Source organism: Schistocerca serialis, chromosome 6 (assembly GCF_023864345.2).
Source record: "Schistocerca serialis cubense isolate TAMUIC-IGC-003099 chromosome 6, iqSchSeri2.2, whole genome shotgun sequence".
NCBI lineage: Eukaryota > Metazoa > Arthropoda > Insecta > Orthoptera > Acrididae > Schistocerca > Schistocerca serialis.
In genome coordinates, this window is record NC_064643.1 from 621778407 (window position 1) to 621796472 (window position 18066).

At 40.5% G+C, this 18066-nt stretch overlaps 1 protein-coding gene across 2 annotated transcripts in view; it reads left to right on the forward strand.

The window, feature by feature from the left end:
- LOC126484353 (actin-related protein 8) overlaps positions 1 to 7413 on the forward strand; it is a 168220-nt gene extending 160807 nt beyond the window's left edge. For both annotated transcript variants that reach the window (XM_050107818.1, XM_050107819.1), the window contains exon 12: positions 6274 to 7413. In XM_050107818.1, coding sequence (XP_049963775.1) covers positions 6274 to 6446 — 173 coding nt within the window. In that variant the 3' untranslated portion in view covers positions 6447 to 7413. The remainder of the gene's footprint in view (positions 1 to 6273) is intronic.
- Positions 7414 to 18066: the final 10653 nt, after the last annotated feature.

An 18066-nucleotide genomic window follows, 5' to 3' on the forward strand; every position in this document is an offset into this window, starting at 1 on the left:
TCACACTGACACAGTCTGCAGTACGCCCTGAACTGGCTTGGCTCATGTGGCTGGCATACAAGTGGTGTGTACATCAACCAAACGGTGTTTGGTTATATGCATAGTCATGTCCAATTGTATCAACTCATCCAGGCCACTTTTGCTTGCCTCACCCTGTACTGTGTTACTAATGACAAATTTCATCAAGTAATAAGTGTACTGAGATGCTGTAGTTCATATATCCAGCATTCTGCAAGTAGCTCTTGAATTTACACCATAAATTATTCGTATTACATGACTATGGACCAGGAAAACTTAAGCTTGATTTTACAAGTTAACCCAAAATTTGATACTGTATGGAATTACAGAATCAAAGTAAGAAAAGTACGCCCAATGTTCTTTATTTTCATATCATCTTTGTCTGACAATTTTTGCAGTGCAAATAATGATTTGATTAGGTGTTTCAGCAGTTCCTCCCAACTGAATTTGGTGTCAAGTTTTAATCCCAAGAATTTAACACTGTCAGACTTTTCTATCTTCAAGTCATCATACTTTATACAGGTCAGGTGGAAACCTCTTTCTGATTCTGAATTGCATACGGTAATTGGCTGGGAACTATTCATTAAATTTAATTAAAACTTTTTTCCAAAACAGCATTTCATTTGCTATGTTTTACAGTATTTGTATTATCTAGAAACAACACAATTTAGCTGCTGATAATGTTACTGTGTTATTAATCTGGTATCCTGGTCCGACAATTTTGACAGCCCGCCAGAAGGCATGGACGTAGACAACAGCCACTAGGTGACACTCCTATAATCTGCGAGTGCTGCTATTGCCACCACAGTGCTACGTGTGGGCCATGCCCACCGCGCCAACCTATCGACACTCACAGTGGTTCTGTAAAGCCAGCAGCACAGGGGCTCAGACCGCAGTCATGCTCCACCTGGGCTTGTGATCGTTTATGTATTCGTTATTGCTCTGGTCACTGATAGTTGCTGTGTCTTGGTATCCGACTTGGCTTTGCTCTCTGGTCGTGGTATTTAGCCATGTGGTTTATGTTGTCAGTCTTCCCTGCCTGTGATGTGTCTCTGCATTGTACTGGGAATTCCTTGTTGTGAAGCCGTTGGCAGGTGCACTCCAGTCTTACTCGATTCCGGATACTATAATCAATATACACAAAAAAGCAAAAGCCCTAAAATGAAATCTCACAGAACACAATGCATAGTTAATTTTAGTTCCTGTGTTATATGACTTGAACCATTTCAGAGAATTTCCTCTGATACCATAATATTTTAATTTGTGTAAAAAAGTTTTATGATTTTCACAGTTGAATGCCTTTGAAAAATCACAGAATATTTTGGAAGCCTATAATTTGTTGCCTAATGAATTAAGAACTTTCTTGCCTCTCATATAGAGTGTCAGAACCCTTTAAAAATCCTACCTGTGGCTTCAACAATATGTTGTTTGTTGTTGTAGCTTATATATTAACTTTTGTAAAATTGAGAAGGTTGACAAAAATGAAATTGGCCAGAAGTTTTGATGGTATTTTGTCATCTCCATTCTTACACAATGGCTTAACTTCAGGATGTTTCACTGAATCAGGAAGTTTTTCTGCTCATAGGTGACTGGTTACAAAAATTACTTGAGATTTTGCTAAACTCGAACAACACTCTTTAATTAATTTTCGTGATATTGTATCATAAACATTAAATTTTTCGTTTAGTGAAGAGATTGGATATGAAGGAATGTGTCAGGACCAAAATGTTTTAAGTTACTGTATTTTACATCCTGTTGGGCCCGCAGCATAGTATACTTCGAGATAAGATATTATGGAAATGATTTCTCCAAATCAGCTGCAATAAGGTAGTATGATTTTTAATATTTTACACGACAGGCCTGTTTCGGCTTATTGCCATTATCGAGTGACGACTAGATGGAAGAGACAACCATATTGCTTAGACAGTAAAGTCCTTCTGTCACGTCTTGGTAAGTATAGTGGTTCTTGTAGTTATCGAAATGTAAAAATATGTTATCTTTTTTTCTCCAGATATTTTGACAGTTCAGATTTGACATTTTGATAACTACAAGAGCGATTATACTTACCGAGACATGACAGATAGACTTTACTATAGATGCAATATGGTTGTCACTTCCAACTAGACACCACTTAATAGTGGCAATAAGCCAAAACAGGCCTGTTGAGAAAAATATTAAAAAACATTTTACCATATTGCAATTGGTTTGGAGCATTCATTTCCATAATACTGTATTTTAGTTGCCAGGGGATCCACAGCAGAAATAAACTTTTTGGAGTAACAGTAATACTCTTTTATTTTGTCTCTTTCATTATTGCACAAGGCACCCATCAAATGGACCTATTAGAGTAACAGTCAAAACATATTTTGGTTATACATTGTTAAAATGCAGTTCGATGACCACATTTTAAAATAAAACACCAGATGCCAAATGTTTTTTGCACAGCAGTGATGTAACATGATGTTATAGGCGAGAGAGAGAGAGAGAGAGAGACAGTGACACAGACAGTGGACAGATGAGTGATGCATGTGATGTTTGGTGAAAGAAGATTTGTGAGAGTTGCAGTGGACTTGGCGCAGATGCTTTGCATGTTTACCTTAGTCATTCACGTGTTGAAAGCTTGTATATGTCTCTATGACAACACTTTAGTGTTGTTGCAGCTCTGCAGACAACTAATGTTTTCACCTACAGCCATTTGTGCTTCACAGTTGAAAGCTGTCAACAGTGTTGTCAGCTATCTTCTTTTGCCAACTGTACATCAGTAGCAGGTACTGGATGTGCATTGTGACCACACCATGAGGTGACTGCCATTGTTGTTTCTTATTTATTGAGGCCATTTAAGGCAGGAATTGTTCTGGTATTATTTTTTAATCCCAAAGTACTGGTCCATTTTTTAGATATCTCCACTTCCTGTACTTCAGCAGGCAATAGTCAACAATATGTGCCCAAGAAAAACAAATGGATGCCATTACTTTTATGGTCTGCTTATTTACCTAAACAGTTACCCATCAGATAAGTCTCTGGAGCATAGCAGGGGCATCTCAGTTGACGTTTTGTGGACTTCTCACATACCTTGTGAATCGAGATTCTACAGAAAACATCGTCTTGGCAAAGTACATTGTTGTGGCACTGCAGCTTGACTGCTGCGAGTGGTTTTATCAGGTGGAGTAAGTGAGAGAAGAAAGCAAGTAAGGGATGGTTGGGAAGGTTTAAGGGTTGGGTGGCTGGTGCTGTACAGTGAGAGGGAGCAAGCATATGAGATATGAATATGCCATGGGTAGCTCACTCTGGCACAGACAGGAAAAATGTGGTGCCCAGTGATGTGGATGAACAGATTGGGAGGGCAAGATAGAGCAGGGGACGAGGGAGGGAACGAGTGTAGAATAAGATAAGTGGGGGACAGGGATGGAGGTTGGTGTGCGACAGGATACAGCAGGACCGCAACATTGAAGAGCCTGTTGTAAGGACAGTTACCCTCTACATAATTTGGAGAAGCTGGTGATGAGTGAGGGGGAAAGAGGGATCCAGGTGACAGGGTTCACAGGTTCTGAAACAGCCATTGAAGTCCAGCACACGCTTCTCAGCATTACATTCCACAACTGGGTGTTCAAGTCTCCACTTGGGCACAGTTTGACATTGGAGTTCGTTCAGGTGGTCATGTCTGCATAAAATGCTGTGCTGAAGTTACAGCACAATTGGTGTGTAATATGGCTGCTTTTATGGGTGGCTGTGATTCTGATAGGATAGAATAGGATGTACCATTGACAGAACCAAAATGTGATGCCTTATGTGAGTCCATTCGACTGGTGTTGCACAGGGGTCTTCCACAGATAGCTGGCCCATATGGCGAGAGAGTTGAAATGAAATGTGTTTAATCCAACATGCTGCAGGCACCACTTTTTCTTTTTATCACAAATATAGAATTGTGAATGCTCCACAAGTGTGCTTTATCAACTTTTGCAGTTGGCATTCTCCCACTCTTTTCACTTAAAGTTGATTAATTCAGGAATATGAGAATTTAAAAATATTGCATTTTCACTATGGTCTAATGTACAAATACATGTGTCAAAATTGAAACTTAATAACCAGTGATCTAGTTGCCTTTGGAGACCAGTTTTTTGCAATTCTGAGAAAGTGATTTGTTTAGACTAAATTTCTGTAATTCAGAAGTTATTAATTTACTAAGATGTGATTTCAACACACCATCCATTTTTATACCCCATAATATTTCAAAAAATTCTGTTCTGATAATATTGAAGCTCGGAATTTCCTGAACATGGTTGTTGAACATGAAATTATGGTACCATTATGATATGAGAATGTAGTGCCTTGTGTTTCTGTAAACTACAAGGACACAAAATATTTGGTTCATAAAGTAAATGGTCCTAGAAACTCAGGCCAGTTACCTTATTTTTCTTTCTCTTATATCATTAATTAATATAGCATTCTCCTGTAAATAACTAAAAATTATGAAGTGACACATAACTGCTAAAATGTGAGCCTATGAATAGCCAGACACGAGCCCGGAGTGGGGAGTCTGTTTGTGAATTCACGAGAGCACATACAATTTAGTAGTAATGTTGAAAGCATATAGGAATGCATTTCACAGGAATACTATCTCAGTTGTTGAGAACTGTGTTAATGTAATGACAGTAGTGGAAGAACAAAAATAAGTACTGTGTTCTTACATGTAAACAAACAGTAGACAATGTACTTCAGGAATAGAATCTGGCATCATCAATATTATGTGTTGTGAGAATGAACTGTCAATAAATATCAGTGCATGTGTTGGTGTTTTTTAATTAACATGCCTACAACCTCATACTCCAGTGCACTTCCACTATTGAGAATTTTATAAATTCACAGTTCACAGAGACAAATGGTTTAGCATAGTAAGGAACATACACCAGAAACATTTGAGGTTGGGAGTAGATATTGCATAAGGATGGACTAGATTAGGTGGGTGGGTGGAGGAATATTGCCCTGTAAGGGGTTGGCAGTGTTGTTGGTAAGATGTTCCTAATTTCAGAAAATAATGGTAAGTAGCCGAAGGCCCGGCAAAGGATGTTTTTCCAGTCAGGAGTGACGTTGATTGATTAGGGTGTGTTCCTTTGGCTCTGATTCATGGGGGTGGTTGGAGGATTAGGTGCATTGAGAATATGTTACAGGAAATATGTTGCAGGTTATGTTTTTGGTTTTGAGGGTAATACCTTATAATTTGTCATAATGCCTGCATTTATAGAGCAATTCCTTGCTCTATAATCAGTGCCTCATTAAGGCTGTTACAGACAGGCATTACCTTGCTTTACAACCTGTGCCATCTGAGTACTTCCTCCCCAGCCCCTCCTCTTCCATTATCAGCTTCTCAGTATGTAGTTGGGAATTATTCTTACAACAAGTACTGCAATCCTTTTTGTCCACAACCACCCCCACACTTTTTTTCCTGTGCCTTCAATTTGACTCATTCTACACTCACAGCCTCATCTCCACAGTTTTCCTCTTACTCTTCCTCTGTCCTTTCATCCCCTCCCAAACCAGTCTAACCCTCACTCACACTACCCACCTCATTTCTTCCCTTTGAGGTTCACCTTATGATGTTAATCTGTGATATAAACACCTTAAAGTTTCTATATGCACCACATTAATCAGCTACAGGTAAGTTGTTGCCTGTTCACATTTTTGTTTGTGGCATTTTAAGGGAGCTTATATGTTGTGTGTTAATTATTGTGTTTCATATCGACACAACTACTATGACAGTTTTTGGAAATTTTTATTGTACTTACCTGAAACACTGGAAGAATACTCATGCATAAAAATACCTGTCCTTTACCTGTAAATTAAGGTGTTTTTATTTCTCTTTCTCAGTATCCTGTTTTATGTCATTCCTTTTCAGCATTAAGAGTTAGCAGTGCCCTTCTGTAAATCTTTTTGTAACTGTGATAAAAAAAATTAAAAGTTCTGGCCCTTTTTTTAAGGAACTAGATTGTGGAAAATATTTTTAATAGCTTCTTTTATCAACTTGAGAGAGGAACAATATGTAAGAAAATTACATTTGATAGTGTTTGCTCAAACTTTCCAGGCCACTTCCAGCTTCTAATTTCACTTCTGTTTTGGCTGCTCAGTATTGTCTAATGTCTCTTTTTTCATCTGTCATTATTGTTACTTGCTAGGTAGGTTTTTTACAATCCCACCGTACTATGTGGAAAGAAAATTTGCAGTTTAGTCTAATCTTTGTTTTGTACTTTACCTTTGCAGAACAGTTGGACATCATCACAAATCCAAAAGAAATGGATCCCCAGATAACTACTTGGAAGGGTGCAGCCATAATGTCCTGTTTAGAATCAGCACAAGAGCTTTGGTTGTACCCAAATGAGTGGCAAAAAATTGGAGTAAAACTTTTGAGAGAGAGGGCACCATTTATGTGGTAAAAGATTTTATTCCAGTCCATCATCTCAGATACTGTTATAAAACAGTATGCAATTTTGTGTAAAAGAAGAAGACTGCTATCTTCGGTGGAGAGAGAGAGAGAGAGAGAGAGAGAGAGAGAGAGAGAGAGAATTTGTGTGTTGAGAAAACATATAATCTTTTATTTAAAAGTTTAAGAACACTACCAAAACAAATTATACACGACAGATTTTCAGGGTCAGTGTTAACATTCTAGGTGATAAAATTTTGGTCATATTACTTTCACAGATTTTTTTCTGTTCATGCGCGAATATCTGTTGCTGATGTAATAGAAGGTGGAATTTCAACTATAGTAACTATGAAATTCTCTAATACTAAAGAACTTTGTTACTGAAGCTATAATTTTATTCTAAAAATATAATTAATACCTGATAACTTAAGGGAAAAAATGATGCAGTGACCAATGGAAAAGTGTTGCGATTCAATTAAAATGTAATTCCATATAGATTTGACTGATTATGAAGATGTGTCACCACTATAAAGTAAATTGATGCGTAGTTAAGTATAGAAATGCAGCATTATCCATGTGCTCTCTCTCTCTCTCTCTCTCTCTCTCTCTCTCTCTCTCTCTCTCTCTCTCTCTCTCTCTCGCTCTCTGCCTCTCAAAAAAAACATAGCCTGTGCTGTCATCATAAGATAGTAGTAAGGCTTCTTTAATTGTGTGGATAGCAAGTTTCATCACATAATGATTCAATTATCATGCAGACTTTTGAAACTGACAGTGTAAAGTATTAGTTTTTATTACTGTGAGTGGTATCTGCTGTCACTGAAGTAAATAAAATAAAAAGAAATTAGGTATTTTCTGATCTTGATCACTTGTTATTGTGTTAGAAAGTGTAATATAGTCATCTACGACAATGTACTGAAACCTGTAATTGTGATAGTGTATATGAGTTCAAGACTGGAAAAATAAAAGAGTTGTTGAACATATTGATCATTGCTTATCCAACAAGTGATTGTATCATGTTTTATGAAGAAAGCTGCTTCTACAATAGCACTTATGTTATACCTGTAGGTAACCTGAAACAACCATTTCCTACTATTGAGTCTGTTAATGTTGTAGGATTCTTCTATGATACATGCAGTAGTAATTCACTAATATATTCCCATAACTAGGTAAACTGATTTTATTTTCAGGATTCAAAAATACCTTTGACAACAGTACATAAACATGAACATCATCAAAGTTAGTTCAGCAGACCAAGGAAACAAAATATAAACTTTTACTTGTTGTAAATCAATGCTTCCCACACACTCACTCCCTTCATGGTAGACAGGAACTCCCAGACTGTGCAGGTATTTGTTAATGCACCTGCCAGCTTGCTCTAGTACACTCCTGGAAATTGAAATAAGAACACTGTGAATTCATTGTCCCAGGAAGGGGAAACTTTATTGACACATTCCTGGGGTCAGATACATCACATGATCACACTGACAGAACCACAGGCACATAGACACAGGCAACAGAGCGTGCACAATGTCGGCACTAGTACAGTGTATATCCACCTTTCGCAGCAATGCAGGCTGCTATTCTCCCATGGAGACGATCGTAGAGATGCTGGATATAGTCCTGTGGAACGGCTTGCCATGCCATTTCCACCTGGCGCCTCAGTTGGACCAGCGTTCGTGCTGGACGTGCAGACTGCGTGAGACGACGCTTCATCCAGTCCCAAACATGCTCAATGGGGGACAGATCCGGAGATCTTGCTGGCCAGGGTAGTTGACTTACACCTTCTAGAGCACGTTGGGTGGCACGGGATACATGCGGACGTGCATTGTCCTGTTGGAACAGCAAGTTCCCTTGCCAGTCTAGGAATGGTAGAATGATGGGTTCGATGACAGTTTTGATGTACCGTGCACTATTCAGTGTCCCCTCGACGATCACCAGTGGTGTACGGCCAGTGTAGGAGATCGCTCCCCATGATGCCGGGTGTTGGCCCTGTGTGCCTCGGTCGTATGCAGTCCTGATTGTGGCGCTCACCTGCACGGCGCCAAACACGCATACGACCATCATTGGCACCAAGGCAGAAGCAACTCTCATCGCTGAAGACGACATGTCTCCATTCGTCCCTCCATTCACGCCTGTCGCGACACCACTGGAGGCGGGCTGCACGATGTTGGGGCGTGAGCGGAAGACGGCCTAACGGTGTGCGGGACCGTAGCCCAGCTTCATGGAGACGGTTGCGAATGGTCCTCGCCGATACCCCAGGAGCAACAGTGTCCCTAATTTGCTGGGAAGTGGCGGTGCGGTCCCCTACGGCACTGCGTAGGATCCCACGGTCTTGGCGTGCATCCGTGCGTCGCTGCGGTCCGGTCCCAGGTCGACGGGCACGTGCACCTTCCGCCGACCACTGGCGACAACATCGATGTACTGTGGAGACCTCACGCCCCACGTGTTGAGCAATTCGGCGGTATGTCCACCCGGCCTCCCGCATGCCCACTATACGCCCTCGCTCAAAGTCCGTCAACTGCACATACGGTTCACGTCCACGCTGTCGCGGCATGCTACCAGTGTTAAAGACTGCGATGGAGCTCCGTATGCCACGGCAAAGTGGCTGACACTGACGGCGGCGGTGCACAAATGCTGCGCAGCTAGCGCCATTCGACGGCCAACACCGCGGTTCCTGGTGTGTCCGCTGTGCCGTGCGTGTGATCATTGCTTGTACAGCCCTCTCACAGTGTCCGGAGCAAGTATGGTGGGTCTGACACACCGGTGTCAATGTGTTCTTTTTTCCATTTCCAGGAGTGTATAAACTACTGATGTGTCTGGTGATTCTTGTGGACTTGTTTGCTGAGGTGAGGGTTACTCAGGTGTGTGTGACTAGGTTAACTGATGGGATGCTTTGAAGTCATTGATATGGAGTCACAGGGATTCTGTCATTTTGTAGTGGCAGCTGGTGTCAGCAAATATGCTGGTTTGACTCCTTCCAGTGAACCCGTTAGTACTCTGCCATTTAAATTGTTTGCAACGTATGTTCATCACATTTGATTACTTGGAATGGTCCAGAGAATAGCATTTGTAATGGTGGGTGCACGTGCAAGCTTATTTTAAAATCTTCATGAACAATAACTTTCTAGTCTCCATAGTGGGATAGCGGTGAAGGGCATAGCTTTAGAGACTTGGATCTTGACTTGTTGCAGTAAAAATTTCAGCTCTGGTTCAACTGACAGCTGTTGTGCGAAAAAGAAAAAGAAAACCTCCAATGGCAGTCAAAATGTTTCCCCATAAACCATTTACACTATTGATGCTCCAGTGTGTCTGATTTGAAAGCTGTGCAGAGGCCCAATATGGCCAGTTTAGTGTGGGGGTCCAGTTGTTTTCTTGGCTTTTAAGTGTGACTTTTATCATCTTACTTGCACAATGATAGCTGTTTGTATGGCAGTGCTGGAACCCACACAAATCGAACAGTTTGAGGAACATGTCAATTCAAATTGAAGTCCTTAATCAGTAATGTCATGAACTGGACAGCTGAAATGGGAAATCCACATTGATAAAAGGTTCTTGCTGTTGTTTCTGCTGGGATATCAGTATCTGACATCACTTAAGCCCAACAAGGTTATCTGTTAAAAGCCATAAATAAATATTGATACCCCTGTGATGGTCGGACCATAAGATCTACACTGATCAGCCAGAAAATTATAACCACCTACCTAATTTTCAGTATGTCCACCTTCGGCGCTTCTAACAGTGGCAACACGTCATGGCGTGGAAGCAATGAGGCCTTAGTAAGTCAGTGGAGGGAGTTGGCACCACATCTTCACACATAAGCCACTTAAATTCCCATAAATTCCAGGAAATCGGGTGCCACTGCCAAGGGGTGCATGTGATCTGCAACCAACATCCTTGGCCGTCGTGGTGCCTTGCATGAGCTCCACTGGACCCATGGGTGCCCAAGTGAATGTTCTCCAGAGCATAATGGAGCTGCTGCCAGCTTGCCTCCATCCTGCAGTACAGGTGTCACAGAACTGTTCCCTTGGAAGACAACGGATTGGCACCCTCCCTTCAGCTTCATGAAAATGGTATTGAGATTCACCAGTTCATGCAATGCTGTGCCACTCACCAATGTCCAGTGCTGATGGTCATGTGCGCATTTCAGTCATAGTTGCTGATGTCCTGGTGTTAACATTACGTGCACAGGTTGTCAGCTGCAGAGACCCATCGTTAGGAGTGTTTGGTGCACTGTGTGTTCAGAAACACTTGTACTTTGCCTAGCATTAAAATCTGATGCTAGTTCTCTGTTTTACCATCTGTACGGTCTGCGATGTCCGATGTCTGTAATAAGGAGTGGCTGCCCAACCCCTGATGTCTGGACATTGTTTTACCTTAGTTTTGTCACTTGTTGAAGACACTCACCACAGCACTTCTTCAATACCCAACAAGTCTTGCACTTTTCGGAATGCTTGAGCTGAGTGTCCAGGCCATCGCAATCTCAGACAGATTCAGACAGATCGCACACTTTCACCATCCTGCACATGGACAGCACAATTACTGATACTAAATGCACCGTGCTTGTGTCCGATTTGCAGTCATTCCTCACCAGGTGATGATGCTATCATCTGAACATGTTTATATCGATACTAGGTCAGTGGTGATAAGGTTATTGCTGATAAATGTGTATGTGTGTGTGTGAGAGAGAAACAGCCTGTTGGTCCTGGAAATTATCTCACCAGGGGTAAGGTAGATACAGCCTACAGGAAAATTAAAGAGACCTTTGGAGAAAAGAGAATCACTTGTATGAATATCAAGAGCTCAGATGGAAACCCAGTTCTAAGCAAAGAAGGGAAAGCAGAAAGGTGGAAGGAGTATATAGAGGGTCTATACAAGGCGACGTACTTGAGGACAATATTCTGGAAATGGAAGAGAATGTAGATGAAGACAAAATGGGAGATACAATACTGCGTGAAGAGTTTGACAGAGCACTGAAAGACCTGAGTCGAAACAAGGCCCCGGGAGTAGACAACATTCAATTAGAACTACTGACGGCCTTAGGAGAGCCAGTCCTGACAAAACTCTACCATCTGGTGAGCAAGATGTATGAGACAGGTGAAATACCCTCAGACTTCAAGAAGAGTATAATAATTCCAATCCCAAAGAAAGCAGGTGTTGACAGATGTGAAAATCGCCGAACAATCAGTTTAATAAGTCACAGCTGCAAAATACTAACGTGAATTCTTTACAGACGAATGGAAAAACTAGTAGAAGCCGACCTAGGGGAACATCAGTTTGGGTTCCGTAGAAATATTGGAACACGTGAGGCAATACTGACCTTATGACTTATCTTAGAAGAAAGATTAAGGAAAGGCAAACCTACTTTTCTAGCATTTGTAGACTTAGAGAAATCTTTTGACAATGTTGACTGGAATACCCTCTTTCAAATTCTAAAGGTGGCAGAGGTAAAATACAGGGAGCGAAAGGCTATTTACAATTTGTACAGAAACCAGATGGCAGTTATAAGAGTCGAGGGACATGAAAGGGAAGCAGTGGTTGGGAAGGGAGTGAGACAGGGTTGTAGCCTCTCCCTGATGTTATTCAATCTGTATATTGACCAAGCAGTAAAGAAAACAAAAGAAAAATTCTGAGTAGGTATTAAAATCCATGGAGAAGAAATAAAAACTTTGAGGTTTGCCGATGACATTGTAATTCTGTCAGAGACAGCAAAAGACTTGGAAGAACAGTTGAATGGAATGGATAGTGTCTTGAAAGGAGGATATAAGATGAACATCAACTAAAGCAAAACGAGGATAATGGAATGTAGTCTAATTAAGTCGGGTGATGCTGAGGGAATTAGATTAGGAAATGAGACACTTAAAGTAGTAAAGGAGTTTTGCTATTTAGGGAGCAATATAACTGATGATGGTCGGAGTAGATAGGATATAAAATGTAGACTGGCAATGGCAAGGAAAGCATTTCTGAAGAATAGAAATTTGTTAACATCGAGTATAGATTTAACTGTCAGGAAGTCGTTTCTGAAAGTATTTGTATGGAGTGTAGCCATGTATGGAAGTGAAACATCGACGATAAATAGTTTGGACAAGAAGAGAATAGAAGCTTTCAAAATGTGGTGCTACAGAAGAAAGCTGAAGATTAGATGGGTAGATCACATAACTAAAGAGGAGGAATTGAATAGAATTGGGGAGAAAAGGAGTTTATGGCACAACTTAACAAGAAGAAGGGACCGGTTGGTAGGACATGTTCTGAGGCATCAAGGGATCACAAATTTAGCATTGGGAGGCAGCTTGGAGGGTAAAAATCTTAGAGAGAGACCAAGAGATGAATACACAAAGCAGATTCAGAAGGATGTAGGTTGCAGTAAGTACTGGGAGATGAAGAAGCTTGCACAGGATAGAGTACCATGGAGAGCTGCATCAAACCAGTCTCAGGATGTAGAATTTCAGGCACAAATGGTCTGGGTGAGGGTCGAGACACATCACAGTAAATAAGATGTTTAGCACTATTAACTGTATTTGTTTGAGATGGAGTGTTGAATTGCTTTTTAAATATTCCTGTAGCTGCTGCACTGCACTGAGATAATTATAATTTATTTTACACGAGATGGTACCGTGCATGAGGAAAAAATCAGCAATTTCGTAGCCCTCCTATGTGTCTTATCAGGGTGTCTATGTGGACAAGGAAAAAAAAATCCCGGTTAAAACCACACTTTCTCCCGGGTGACAGTATATTTTCCCCTATCACTCCTTTGAATGGTTATGGTTTTGTTCACGGGCGTACAATTTCCCGGCACTTTAGAAAACGAAACTCAGAGAAAAAGACACGTTTTGTAAATATCTTTGATGTGCAGCAACATGTATGTTGCTGCACATCAAAGATATTTACGCAGTATACATGCTGCGTATTTTCGTATTACGAAAACATACATTGGAATTCCACCAAACACCGCATGTTACTTTCCAAACCATTGAAATCGAGATTTCGATGCGCTTTTGTAAGCCGTTCGTAACTCATGTCACGTGATCTCGCCAGCCGATGATAGCGGATATTCAGAGCATAGGACACCTGATGTAGTCAGCCAATAGCAACATCAGTGTTAAGTACCGCGCCAAACAGGGAAAGTTAATAGTTTAAATTAATATACATAGTGTTGTTACAAGAAAAGAAAAGCTTTCACATAAAATATTGGTCTCAAGCTGCAAGAGAAGCTAAGCTTTCGCATATACTGTTTATTTTTTTGTGCGTGTTACACTTTAGGAGATATCATACAAATGTGCCTGTAAAATTTTTATTAATGACATAAATGTATGATCTTCAGGGTTCGAGGGTTCGAAATGCTTCTAAATGGCTCGTCATCAGACAGCTGATTTTTAAATGAGAGTCAAACGCTTTGTGATTTAATAAATTCACGGTCCATTCTTGTGCGTAGTTCAACTTCGTAAAAGGATATTTACTTTGAAAGTAACGCTTTTCAAACTACCAATCGTAAGATTTTCCCGCAACCTGTTACAAATAGGTTCGTTTCAGCAGTTGCCAGAGAGCTCAGGTAACAGGCGACACCGCACTTGGGTAGATATCATGACGTAGGAAGCCCGTATGTACGTACGTGTAAAAGATCATCAATGAAAGATGATACTGCAAGAGCATCGGAATTTCGTGAACCATATTAAAATGTGCACATTTAAAGTGCATACTTAAAGGCACACGCATATGTCCAGATTCCCAGTGAAGTACCGTAGACCCCGACCTGATATTAAGCTTTTAAGTGTGGTTTTCAGGATGTAAATTTTCTTGGAGCACCAGTACTGTATTATATCATGTTTGGTTCTTTATTATGGCATAATGCCATACGTGCTAGAAAATGAAAACGTGCACTTGAAATGCAGCGAACAGTTGAAACTACCCAGTACTGTGGAATTAAACATTTTGTTTCAAATACATTGACTGCCTCTGCGGAAAAGATTAGCAAAAGTCAAATTCCTTTAGCAAACAGACAAAAATAACTTCATTGTTCCGCAAGGCGATGAATGCTTGACTGTCAGAAAGGTGGAAATAAAATAAAACCAGAAACTAATGACATATTTCAGCCTTTAATAATTATGTGAATGTGTTTCAATTCACTTGATAGCTCCCGGCCACGGATATCCGTTTTGTTTTCATTTGACGTGAGAGTAAACGAAGGGGAAACAGCAAAATCACTGAACGTAAACAGGGGTCACGTGAAGACTACCCACTATAGCTCAGATTGCTCTGCGCATCAGCCCCGGATCTACGACATTTGCGAACCAGGTCAATACTCAAAAAAATCGAATTTTCAAAATATGTTCATCTTGTAGCGCACATCTTTCTGAAAAATCTGAAACATAAAACGTATGTATTCGAGGAAATGTAAGACATTATTTGGTCTTAAGTATGTCCAAGTGCAGTTCCATGCCTCTTCATAAAGCATTTTTCTACCGCACGTCCAAACTATATTCAGGAGAGTGGAAATCGAAATGTCCCGTGGTGCCTCTCCTGCTCCCGGTTTGACAGCCTGCCTCTCTTTAAAAAAATCTCGCAATTAATAGCGGATGGGATTATTTGTAATCGAGAGAACAAGAACACTTCGGAAAATCTGAACTCTTCATTGCCCATTAGTTAATAACTTGCTGTTTTGTGTGACATAAAATTAAATATAGGATATATAAAACCAGCACTGACAAGAGATAAGCAAGAAATTACACATTTCTTCAAACCTTAGCTCCTAGCATTTTTTCTCTCTAATCTTGCTACAGCTTTACATGGCGTGTTTTCTTTTCTGTGAAAGAATCTTTTACCTCATCAAAGTTTGTCAAACGTTTAGCTACATGGAAAATCGAAATGTAGTTATCTAATACTGAAAAATCTGTTAATACAAACAATACCCAAGACTGGTGTGGTTTCTCGATCTGATTACGTCTATTTTATCTCTGTCTGCTAGATAAAACAAAATAGGCCTTTCTAATACGGCAGCAATTTTATAACACACCAAATAAACGAGACTGTTTTGGCACAAATGGTCATTTTTATAACACGACAGAATATAATCCAATAAATATCAATATCAAATGCCTATTAGGCCTACTACAAGCAAAAAGCTTTATGTTAGGAAATAGTTTCACGTTTCATTCATATGCACCAGCTTCTCTAGCATGAGATCGAAAATTAGTATTACGAAATTTTTATATAAATTTGGAATCGTCTTATTCTTCCATAATTTGTGTGATGTCCTCGTTTCTTCTTCGTCCTCGTTCTAACAAACAATCCTGTCATCATCAATTCTGTAGCTATTGCTGCAACTGTCAAAATTTGTTCGCCGATTAACTTCACTAACCCTGCCAGAATCACAGGTTTACTTCTTCCGCAATTATTCTCCGGTTAGGCGTTGTTACGTGTTCGTACAACATGTTTTCCGCGTTACTTCCATAATAGAACTTAAGCAGCTGGTAGCCAAGGACTGTACTACTGGTCCTTACTAGTGCAGCGATCTAGCCAAACATTTTCTGTCAAAACTTCATTTTCTTGGACACACCGAGAAGATAATACATAATCTTTCTCACCTGTTATTCCTGTCAGTCGTTTATTTCTATTCTGATAGTATGAATCTACGGATTTCGCTAGTAATTATAACAACGCTGATCATTCGCACATCCAATCAGCCACATAATCAGACAGCGATTGCCATTCATCCATTCGGCTTTACTCCACTCAGCTCGTATAGCTCCGTCTCCTTTTGTCTGTAGAAAGTTTATTTCTAGATGCGACGAGGATTCTCCTGACAGAGACATCACGTACACTACGCATGCATTCAAAAGTCAGCTTATGATTCATTCAGAAATCAACTTAAAATGTGTGCAAAAATGTTCAAAAACCAACAGAGAAGCGTTTCAAAATCATATGACTAATTGATAGGCAAACGTGCGCTGGATGCTAGGTGCTTTGTGAAACAAGTTTTTTTTCCTCAAGAATATGAATTTGGCGTCCCCTTTTCCCGGTAGTATCTAGCTGCTTGCTGCGACTGCTTGCACAGCCAACAGCCACAATCCTGTTGACTGAAGCGGGAGAATCTACTACTCAAACGTGACTCTACTGCGTACGCGCATGAGCCCGCGCGTTAACTGCTAAAACAAATCGAATGTAAACAGTTGGGACTTCACGCTCATTGGAGGCAATTTGTTGTTATGAAGCACTGCATAGTCTTCCTAACGCCTTTGACACATTTTCAATTGGCACACGTTTGCATGAGCACTTGTGTCGTCGTTGTATATGGCGCATTTCCATTGCAATTTGTCCGCAGCTCGTGGTCGTGCGGTAGCGTTCTCGCTTCCGACGCCCGGGTTCGATTCCCGGCGGGGTCAGGGATTTTCTCTGCCTCGTGATGACTGGGTGTTGTGTGCTGTCCTTAGGTTAGTTAGGTTTAGGTAGTCCTAAGTTCTAGGGGACTGATGACCATAGCTGTTAAGTCCCATAGTGCTCAGAACCATTTGAACCATCTTTGCAATTTAAGTTATTTTCGTTTTTTTCTCTCGTTTATGTTTTATTGTTGAAGTATTAATCTGCAGTAGCGGGATACAGTAATATCCTTTGATAGTGTGTCGGTTCTTACTAGTCAAAATTACAAAAATTTAACTGAAAACTAAAACAATGAAAAATTCCCGGAATTCTAAAAATATCCCGGGTTTTTCCCGGTTTTCTCCCGGATGAAAAAAATCCCGGGTTTTTCCCGGATCTCCCGGTTGTCCCGGGTCGTAGACACCCTTCTTATATATGTCAGTTGTAAATTGTTCGACAAATTCTAGCTGGTGAAATTATCAGGGAGAATGACCCTCCTTAAGTTTCTTAGAAGTGAACATATGAGGGCCATTCAATAATTAGAGACAAATTGGACCCGGGGAAAAACTGTTAGTAGTGTCCGCCTGCTTAGCTGGGTGGTAACGTGCTTGCTTCCCACACACTGGGCCCGGGTTTGATTCCTGGCCGGGTTGGAGATTTTCTCCACTCGGGGACTGGGTGTTGTGTTGTCCTCATCATTATTTCATCCTCATCATCTGCCGCAAGTTGCCCAATGAGGTGCCGACTGAAATAAGACACGCACTTGGCGGCCGAACCTGACTGGGTCATCCCGGCTGACAATGCCATACAATCATTTCATTTTCACTGTTAGTAGGGCAAGTTTGGTACTTTTTTTTCAAGATGGCAAGTCCGTGTGTGATCACTAGTTACATTATTTACTTGAACGTCAACTCTAACATTGGAACCACCGTTCTGGTTTCTCAGGTAGGAATTTCAGAATTTGTACTTTTATTCATGGAGTGGACTTGTTTTGGCAGGTGTATTGTTTGTCATATTTACAATCAGTGTTGTCGTATACGGGAATAATTTAATGTCACTGTGTGTTGCAGTATGAGTTTGGAGATCACTAATGTACTTCTGGACATCATCTTCTTTTTGTAATAGTTGTATTTCTGTTTGAACCAGTTTGAAGTTATGATGCAGAGTCATTCTTGAGCTTCGTCATTTTACTGGGATTTCTATGTTCCTTTGTAATCCAGGTATCACCAATTTAAGAATTCTTCCTAATACTCCATAACCAAATAAACTGATTTTATTTTCAG